We start from the raw sequence: 10,738 nt of genomic DNA, 5'->3' as shown, positions 1-10,738 counted from the left end.
TCTCTGTGCTCGGCCATCCAGCCTGTTTTTAGCCCAGTAAAGTGTATGCCCATCCAAACCATGCCCAGCCAGCTTCTCCAGGAGGATGCTGTGGGAGATGGTGTCCAAGGCCTTACTAAAGTCCAGGTAGACAACGTCCACAGCTTTCCCCTCGTCCACCAAGCAGGTCACCTCGTCATAAAAGGAGATAAGATTAGTCGAGCAGGACCTGCCCTTCCTGAACCCATGCTGACTGGGCCTGATCACTTGGTTGTCCTGCATGTGCTGTGTGATGGCACTCAGGATGATTTGTTCCATCAGCTTCCCTGGCACTGAGGTCAGACTGACAGGTCTGTAGTTCCCTGGGTCTTCCTTCCAGCCATTCTTGTAGATGGACGTCACGTTTGCAAGCCTCCAGTCGACTGAGACCTCCCCAGTCAGCCAGGACTGCTGATAAATGATGGATAATGGCATGGTGAGCACTTCTGCCAGCTCACTTAGGACCCTGGAGTGGATCTCATCTGGCCCCATAGACTTGTGTATGTCTAAGTGGTGTAATAATTGCATCTGATCTCCCTCCTTTTCTCTTTCCATCCTCAAGTTTGCAAGCTGGGTTTTCTAACACTGGGAACCTGCCATGCTCTATGAATGTCCCATGCATTTATAAATGCACAGAATTTTCCAACCACAAATCAAAATCTGTAACAATACTGTGAATAAATGTACATACAGATTCTTTTGTAAAGTATGTACTTCTGTCTTCATTAACTATTTGGTCTTGATTAGATGTTCACTTCCCTGCAATTTATTGGAATCATATACTCACTGGCTGCCTGAGCTGTGGGAACTTGAGCTGGATTTACAGAAAGTGCCAGAGAAGGTGGACTAGGAGGCGAAATATATTTTTTTTGGACAAGTAAGATGATTGTGCTTGTTTACATCTGCCTATGGAGTCAAAAGACACAACTGTAAGTACATAACTCATAATCCTGAATAGTTACATTAGATACATGCTCTGAAAGTGGCCTGAGTGAACAGGAGGGCTGAATCTGAATTCTGCATATGAGCTTTCTTATTCTGTTAACAGTACAAATGATTACTAAATTAGAAACAGCTGGACCTCTGCAACTAAAATCAGAGCACTGAACACTTACATCACAGAGAACATACAAACAACAATGTAGACTATTCCTAATTGCTCTTGTCCATGTCCATAACCCCACAAATTACTGACACTCTCATGCAAGACCAGGAATAATGGGCCTTAAACCTGCCATCTGGCTCGTTGCTTACGAAGGCCGGACTGCCAGTTTCTGAACTAAACTTTAAAACAGCAGATTTTCAATTTCATTATTATTTTCATAAGACTCCACTACAATCAGTTCTGCACAAGAGCTCACAGGCAGCAGTCAATAGTGATGGCTGTTATGCTCTCTGATTGCATGTGGGTGCTGAGTCTTGATAAATATGTTCTTATTCCAATACTATTACTATATCATAGCTATGTTTTAAAGAGTTTTGTAATTTTTTTCAGAAGTTTTGCTTGGCTTGAGAGAAGATAAATTTATCCCATGGCAAATATGAAGTTATAAAAATGTCACTGATAAAACCAACAAAATGTTACTGTCAAGAAACTGAAAAAAATACAGCCAACGTTAATGAGACTGAGACTATTGTATATGTAGTTCCTGTGAAATCGTAACCAGAGGTGTAACTTCTGATGATTTCATTGTTTATGAATTGAGTCAATTTTTCATTAGCAAATCTGCTAAGTAAGCAGTACATTAATTAACTTTTCTCAAGTACTCTCAAATCTACATTTGAGTATTTAATATATCTCATCAGTTACCTGTCTTATAATATTAGACTATTTCTAGGTGGAGGACTATCTTTATTGCTTAAGATTACTAAGAATAAGTTGCCTTGAAAAACATACCTGATTATCCAGTTTTTCATCAGGAGCAGCGACAGACTTGCTAGTTCTGTATTGCTGCAAGCTAAAGATAAAATCAAAGGAGCAGGTGAAGATTCATATAATAAAATGTGGTTTTTTTTCCATTTTCTTTCATTTATTTGGAGTCTGTAAAATAAGTTTCTAGCTATGAATGAATATTATCCATTAACTTAGCAGAATCATCTATTTACTAACCTTTGCTTTTTGTGCACATATTTTGTGGTTTGGTCTTCCATTATTTTAAGAACTCCAGCATCCTGTGCTCCATTTCTTCTTAGTTTGTTATCTTCTTTTGGGGGTCATTATTTTCTATGTTTGTTAGTTCTGTGACAGGATAGTGATGATCAAAATTTTCTATTTTGGCACAGAACTGTTATCTACTTCATGTGTGCTTTAAACCCCTCTGTACTTTTACACTATTTTCACTGTAGTCTGCTCAAAGAGTTCTCTCACATCTCAGCTGTAGGAATGTCACTGTTCAATAGCATATAGTTAAACGTTATATGGGAGGGAGGGGAGGAAACACATCCTCTTCAGTAGTAATGTAGCCATGGATAAAATGACAATGAAAGTTGAAGTGAAGAAATGTTTTCCCTGACATACTGATAACGTGTTGGGGTTTTTTCCATTTAAAATTGCTGTTGAATTATGGGATCATTGTACTCCAGTCTTTACAGTATCTGCTTAGTATTTTTTTCCTAATAAATAAGATTAGACAAATCCATCAATTATAGTAAAACATTCCCTGTATCAGTATACAATGATAAAAGACTCATCCAAAGTAGAACTACAGCTCTTTGAATATATTATTATTTAAAAAATTAGAATACTGTTCTGATAGCAATAATCCAATTTGTGCTTTAACTATAGATTTCTCAAAACTTAGCTTTACTCTGCCAACTTTCTAAAAAGCATGTTTTAGCAAAAATGATGACAACAAACAGTTGTACCCTTTTGATATTTAATGTGATTTTGGTTCGGTTATTCTGGCCTTGTTCCTCACTGTGGTTTACATTAAGAGTAACAGCAGTTCCTTTGGCCTTGTTATTCCACTTAGGAGCGTTATGCTCTCTTTGATCTTGGCTGAGACGATTTCACTGAGAGGTCTGTGATACCGTATCACTCTTTCCAGATTCCCAGTCTGCAGAATTTGAATGACTTGGTGTGCAGAGAGATCCACTGGATTCATTTTGATCTGCATAAAAATTGATATTGGAAAATGGAAATATAAATCTTAGCCATATTTATTCTTATGCTCCTTCATCATCCCTTTTCATGACATTAGTTAAATGTACCTTTTTTCTCTAAACTGTATCTGTTTTTCTTGAATACCATTGTTATGGGCTTGCTTATATTTTGTGTGCAAAACGGGGACAGGTTCTTTCTCACCCCATTCTACAGGACACATTTCATGATTTTCTAGCTGATGACTGCTTTGTATGCTTTCTAAAAATTGTTTGCTTTTTTCAGGCTTCTGTTGGGGAAGACTGGATAATCTTGATCCATGACCAAACCTATTAGCTTCTGCATGAGAAGGATGTCTTTATTGAGTTGATGATGATAATGGATAAGCATCTTCAAAGTATTCCAGTTCAGGTAATAAATATAATTCAGGATAAAGTGCCTAATATATGCAGTATATTCATCAGACAGGAAAAAGGAGGAAATGTGCAATGTAAAAAGCTTATGAAAATGATACCTTAAAAGCACTGAATACAAACATAAGGAGGAGCAAGTGACTTCAGTTCCAGTTCTGTTTCTTGCGTTGCTTTCACCTTGGAAGATAAAGAATGGAAGCATAACCAGTAAAATACTTTTTTGTCAATAATGTTGCGTATCACTTAATTTCTTTATTCTATCATCTTTATATACTACATTTGTTCATAACCAGCATTATCTTCTGTAATGGCCTCATGGGGAAGAAGGAACACAGACTACTCTGTTTTCTGACATGGTACTGGAACTTTATTTTGTCTATTTTTCAAAATCTCAATCAGACTCACAAGAGTGCATGGATGTACTGAATATTTTTTTTTGTACTTTGCACTTTCTCTTACGGCTCAAAGGACCTGATCCAACAGTTGCAGCAGAAGAAAGTCTTAGACTATCTTTACTGTTGCTTCAAGCTGAATCTGAATCGAAATGCTGAATGTCACATAATTGTCTCTATTCACCAGATAAAACACTGCAAAATATTTAATGTATATAGAAAAACAGTTCTATTACTCTCCCATGTCATCTTGTATTTATTGTTTGTCTTGATATCCTTGTGTGATATACACTTTCAGATTTCAATAGTTGTTTGAAAATCAAAGCCTAAGATAATCAACGTTTATTTGAAAGATATGCTCCAATAGAAAAAAAAAGGATTAAACTAAACATGGGCCCTAATTCTATTCTGAGTAATGGCCAGGCAATGCCATTGATTCACTGTTAGCAACATAAGCTATATGCAAGAAAAGGAAGAGCAAATTAACTCAATTTTGGTTTATGTTTATTTTTCCTTTAAAGACCTTTACTTGCAAGTAGGGCACAGGCTCTTAATAATGCTTACGTTGTTAATGTTGTGAAACAGAAGACTGGGGGGCGGAAACACTCAACAAATATTTGATCATGGAGATACAGTTTAATGAGGTTACCGTGACCCTAAACAACAAATAAACCAGTTAGTTGGTTTATTGCTTTACGCTTTACTTGATGTTTAACTTTATAACAACAGCTAACACCCAAATTTAAAATTATATCTTTGTTGCTAAAAAATTTCACTTGTATCTACCAGTGTCTTTAATTCTCTATTAAAGTAAGGTATTTTATTAAATTCCTGACATTCTAAACAAAGCTGGGAAATTTCTCCATTTATCTCAGAACTATCAGTGGGGAAAAAATCATAACATCTTACTTATCATCACACAGTTAAAAACACCTCAGTTCTTTGAAGGCATATGCACATTTTCAGATTCAGATGGTGCCAGAATTTTCCACCTAGTTTTTGCACATTACTTTAGTATTTATTCTACTCTTCTGTGTAAGTAATTTTAGTGATAATTCAACTACAAATAAAATAAAGAACAGCATTGAATTTCCAGCCTGCAATTAATTTCCAAATTTGTGAAAAACATTTGTGAAATGAGTAGAGAAAAAAAAGTCTTCTGTACTTATATACATCAGTTGGACTGATTTTCAAGCTTATTTAATCTTTAGCTATAGTCTATAAGATAGAAACATACAGAGAATCAATGTGAGGAACAGTTATGATTTAGAGATGTATGTTTTTGATCACACAAATCTCGGGTGGTATTACTGGACTGATCAGTGGAACTGAACAGTGCATCCAGACAAGTTTTCATTCAGAGACAGATATTTAAAGACTTTTGAGCAGGTCACAGCAGGAACCCTTACAGGAACTATGACTTACTCAGCTTCCACTGCAAATTTTTCAAGTGCCATATACCCAACCATGCACTGGTAATAACCTTAGGGGGATTTTTTTTTTAATGCAACCAGATTTGTCATATTTAATCCACTGATTTATCAAAACTAGAATATTTTGACTGGATAGCAACTAATTACATCTGATGCTTTAAAGGATGTTTCTAACATACCTGTCCAGCTGTGCCCTTGAATTTGGGGAAGTAAATGTGCTTTGATAAGAGCTTATGCTCCACATGTTTAAAAACAAATGCTAACAGTGCTCCTAGAGTTATGTCTGTGTTCTGGTTATGTTATATATAATCTGTAGGAACAAAATCTGTGGTTTGCCTTATAGAAGAGAGCACTAAAGAAAAAAAAACACCAACCCAAAACCCAAATTAACTTACCACTGCTAGTTTTTTCCCAATGCATTTTAAAAATCTGAATTTATCTGCAACTGCAACTCTACCCAGGTATTCTCCAGGCTTCTCCCGTAGCACTCTTAATGCGATGTGAGGAGACACCCTAGAATGTTGCTATTCATTAATACATCTGTAAGATCAAATAGTGATGGCTATGGGAACTATGTCCTGGAACCGAACCTGAGGCCAGAGAGCTTTGGTGTGGTAGAGGCAGAGCATTGTATCAAGTTATGATAGATTGTATTACAAAGGCTTTCATGACATTTAAATAGCAATATTTATATTTTCAAAACCCCATACAGAGGGAGAAGATGGAAGTAGCTGAAATTTGAAAACTACCCCTTCAGAATGCTCTTGCTCATCTACAGATGAATAACAAAAATATTGGAAACCACAGTCATGTATTTCCATATAGATGACAAAGTTTCACAGGGCTGGTCCAGGATTGTAGAACATACCCCTTCAGGCACTAAGGGCAACAGGAGACTTCATCACTGTCCACTTTAAGTAGCAGGCACATTCCTTTGATCTTATCTTCTCTAACATAAATTGACAATTGGGTGTGTGCATGTGTACATGCAAATATATTTTAAATCAAAACCAAACACTGCAGTGTGAACACTTCCACCATAGTTTGAGGATAAGAGAGCTGACGTTGCATCATTTAATGTACTACTGGAAACCATGCAAATACTAAAGTAATGAGCTCAGTATAAAAATCACCATAGAATAAAAAGCATCTCTGCAGAATAAAAGAAAATGTGCAAGAGGCACACAAAAGCCCTGCAGCACAACATAAGCAATTATAATTGCTTCTATGCTGCTGTATAAAATAAACCAGGGAACAAATTCAGGCCTGAGACTTTTAATCACACATGCTGATTAAGCTTTAGTATATTACCTTGCATGATTTTGGCCCAGGCAGCTATCATTCTTCAAGCAGTGCACAGCCATAGCTTGGGGGATAGCACATGCCATTCTTAGTAAATAACATGAACAAGAACGTACCATCCCTTCAGCTTGGACAGACCTTCAACATTAAGCTGTCAGGATTTGTTTGTACTCTCAAACAGCCCTATATGCATTCATTTCACACCCTAGGTATGTAAAACCACCCTTGGTTTCATCTCATAAACACAGTACTTCAGTGAGCAACAGTACTTCCCTTGCATTACTGCAAACACCCTGCACTTAGAGGGCCCTCCTCAAGACCATACATCTGCCTTGGAGCACAGGCACACAGCAGAGGAGATCCAAGTCTGCAGAGTGGACAGATCTAGGCCACACTGCTTGGTCCCTGTACATTTACCTCCTGCTTATTTCTTCCCCAGCCACTTTTTGCCCTTGCTTGCTGCACATATTAGCCCTAATGTAATTTATTTCAAGTGCATCAAGAAATATGTGAACGATAGATACATAATTCAATACACATCCTTCCAAGACCTTACATGAGAATAGAGCTGATCTATAACTCAAATATCTCTCATTCACTATCATTTCTTCAAGCTCTTGTCTCAGGGAAGATAAGCCCATTGAACAGTCTTCTGAAACCCAATAAATGCAAGCTTTTTCAGAGACAATTCTAAAACTGCTCATCCTTCACTGATAATGCCCTTCCAAACCACCATGGAAATCTAAATCTAATGCATGTATGAAGAAAGGAAAATCATCTAAGCAACTATGATGTACCATGGGAGAAAATTATGTATGTATATTGAACCTGGGATATAGAGCAGAAATTTACCTAAAAATTGTTTGCCAGTGCAGCTGCTAGGAAAATATAATACTATATTTCTTAATTGCTGCCACTGGCTAGCAGAAGACTATTCACATCTGAGCCATTTGCTTCAGGGTGTGCCTTTAAAAGTAATGCAAACTAGAGTTCACTGCAGCAATCTCATCTAGAAATAACAGAAGTGGCTTCTGTGGTAGAGAATAAATAAAAGATCACAGGAGCTGAGAAATGAAGTTCATGGAAACAAGAACTGAGGGCCATAGACAATTACACGCACAGTATTTTCCTTTAATTTCATGATTAATGGAAGTGGCCTGTACTTAGACCTAGGAATCCTTTATTAAGCTGACTCAGACAGCTCGGATTGTACTAGGATTGTCAAGCTGACTGGACAGTGCTATCAATGACATCCAAGCAGTGTCAGTACCAGCAAGGCTGCAGTTCCTACCCCTGGATTATAAGAGAGAACATTTAATTTATTTTTTTTTAAGACAGTGATACACTGAACAGGTGCTAGTTATTGCTAATGGTAATGTACTGCAGCATTGCATAGTACCCCTAGAATAATTAATTAGCAATTATTTAAATTCATTATCAAGCAACAAATACCCAGACAGATATAAACCCATTGAAATAAATGAGAATTCTAATTAAAGTTGATGCCTCAAAACTGAGCCTTAGTGAAATAAATTTACACTGGAGAACAAAGGACAGTCACAGATGTCCAAACACATGAAATAATTTGAAGTTACCACTCCAGACGTGTATTTTGCACCTCTTGGCTGGAGACTGGTACAGCAAACAAAACTGATGCATGGACTTAGTTCATCTGGGTTTGAGAAACATTTCCACAGAAGAAGCTGTGAGAATTAATAAATTCTGCCCTACGTGCATATACCTGACGGCTGTTGATCTTTTTAGCTACACACTGTATTGTCTTAAGTGGACAATGCACGCCTAAATTTAAATGAGTTAAAACCCACATTCCCTGCAGTTTAAGCTAAATCGACAGGCTTTGCAGAGGAGTGGACAAGGTGCACGTAAAAGCTCCATTTCAGCACACATCTTTATGTTATATGATTTTTCTGCAACTTCTTACCACACTAGATACAAACAGATTTTGTAAGTGTTATTAAAAAGCTAGTAAAGATTAAAAATGCCACTCTCTGAGCCAGATTTGGGCCTAGGACTGGGAACTGGGGTATCCTTTCACCAAGTCCCCTAAACAGCTACCTGAGAGCACACACAGCACATGGCGGTGTGGACACCCTTTCAGAAATACTATTGAAGATGAAAGAAGATGCTGCTGCTTGCATGGGCTGCCATGCATTCCCCTTGAGAAACATGGCGTAAGCTCTTTCTTCAGCCTGAGCTCAGATTGTCACATCCCTGTTCCCGGGACATAAGAAGCTTTCTCGTCTTCATCGAGCACTCCTGAAGCTGGCCAAGATTTTGATAATCAGGTTCAAGGAGACAGAATGAATATAAGACTGCGATTTTACGACATATATTATTCTACAGAAATACTAGCACTGCTCTGGAAGGGCACTTCAATGGTCTACATCAAGGGCTGCAATGGAGCTAAGCCTGACACAGTCTGAACAGACATAACACTCATCATGGGCACCACTCACCCTCCAGAAATTATTAGAGCACAAGTCTCTGCTGACAGATGTAACTGTGCTCCATAGAGCAACAACTGGACTAAATGACTGAAGGACAAGGTAAAGGCCCTATCATGTACAGGAAGCCTAAGACTCACCTTATAAATCCAGCTGAGATGAATTTGCTAGCAAGAGCTACAGGAACTGTATTCAGCTTGAAGTCCCACACTTTTCTTCTGGGACATAAAAAACATGGAGCTCCACCCACTAAATAAAGAACCAATGATCACAACTGTAGATATATTATAACTCTCTTACTGTATGCTTTGTTTTGCCTAGGTGGACTTTCAGTTTCTGGAAGAAGGAATGGTTTCTCTGAACACATGAACTACAAGAGTCAGGCTCTATCTGACAAAGATGCGTAGATAGAACAGCAATGGGCAGAGCAATTTGTGACTGAATGCCAGCTAACAGCATCAAACTAAGTCACATTAGAACAAGCTCAACAATGGAAATGAGAGAAAAGAGACCCTGTGCTACCACTGTATGTCACTGTGACAGCAATGGACAGAGCTTACCAAAACCAGTTGATACTCTGGAACTTGTCATGGTTACAAGAATGCTTCAGCTGAAATTGCACCTTCGTTCATGTCATTAAAAGTGCAAAGCCCTTAAAGCTTGATCCAGACAGCACCACAAATTGGCTTTGCCAGCAAGAAAAACAATTCAAAATATTCCTGACAGTCGTTAATAATATTAGCTACCCTGGAAGCACATAAATGCTCCTGGTAATGTCTGCAACAAGAATAACTAAGCCTGCTCTGAGCAAGGATCACTTAGATTGTGTTCAAACCTGTGGTAGTTGTGGGGCTGTTAATGTTTGGGTCTTGATAGTTTTAGTGAAAAGCAGATGGTATTGACAAGGACGATATAATTCCCTAAAGCTAGAAGCCATGCAAATAAGCTGTATTAAATATTTCTCCAATTGTTGAGTTACTAAATACAAACTAGAAAATAATGTTATCTATATACACTCTGTTAAAAGCGTGGGTGGTTTTTTTCCTCTCAGGTCTTCTAGAAATGGAACAGTGACACTTATTTTAATATTTTTTATTTTTATTTGTGAAATCTACAAAAATCTCTATGGGAAAGCACAAAAACTCTCACCTGTGATGTTCAAGGTCTCATTTGACTGAATGACATGTTGGTCACTGTACTTGATCACAGTGAATGCCAGGCGGGCTTCCTAGTTTTCTTTTTGATAGAAACATTCTTTAAGAATGAGTTCCATGGCAATCTGTTAGAGAGGTTACTCCATTAATAGCCCTTATTTCCATTTACTGTTCTTATTTCCATTTATGAAAATAAAGAAGTTGTGTCTGTGCTGAGGCAGAAAACTTCCAGCGAACTGCAGACAAACACTCAACCACACCTTCCACGCAAGTGAGCATCACCCAGGTAACCGGGGAAATTGCTACATCACAGCCCTGCAGCTCCGAGCGACCTGCCCTGGAGTACTTCCTCTCAACATTTTCTCCCCTTTCATAAAAATAATTCGGTTGTATATAACTTTCTACACATTTGTACTGTCTTCCTGAAGACATGGATCTAAACCGTCACAAAATGGGATTTT

At 37.8% G+C, this 10,738-nt stretch overlaps 1 protein-coding gene across 1 annotated transcript; it reads right to left on the bottom strand.

Annotated features, from left to right (window-relative positions):
- Positions 1-805: 805 nt before the first annotated feature.
- On the bottom strand, positions 806-10,308 carry SPATA1 (spermatogenesis associated 1; the record flags this gene model as incomplete). Its single annotated transcript, XM_010191220.1, is given in 13 exon segments — positions 806-887; positions 889-924; positions 1,916-1,976; positions 2,129-2,229; positions 2,232-2,257; positions 2,884-2,916; positions 2,919-3,130; positions 3,232-3,557; positions 3,655-3,708; positions 5,752-5,869; positions 9,264-9,334; positions 9,337-9,372; positions 10,273-10,308. Coding segments are annotated over 13 exon segments (1,192 nt in total), but the record flags the coding sequence as incomplete, so codon positions are not given.
- Between the last annotated feature and the right edge of the window lie 430 nt (positions 10,309-10,738).

The sequence above is a fragment of the Mesitornis unicolor genome, unplaced genomic scaffold, assembly GCF_000695765.1.
Source record: "Mesitornis unicolor isolate BGI_N332 unplaced genomic scaffold, ASM69576v1 scaffold1529, whole genome shotgun sequence".
Classification (NCBI taxonomy): domain Eukaryota; kingdom Metazoa; phylum Chordata; class Aves; order Mesitornithiformes; family Mesitornithidae; genus Mesitornis; species Mesitornis unicolor.
This window is presented reverse-complemented; position numbering and strand designations above follow the sequence as displayed.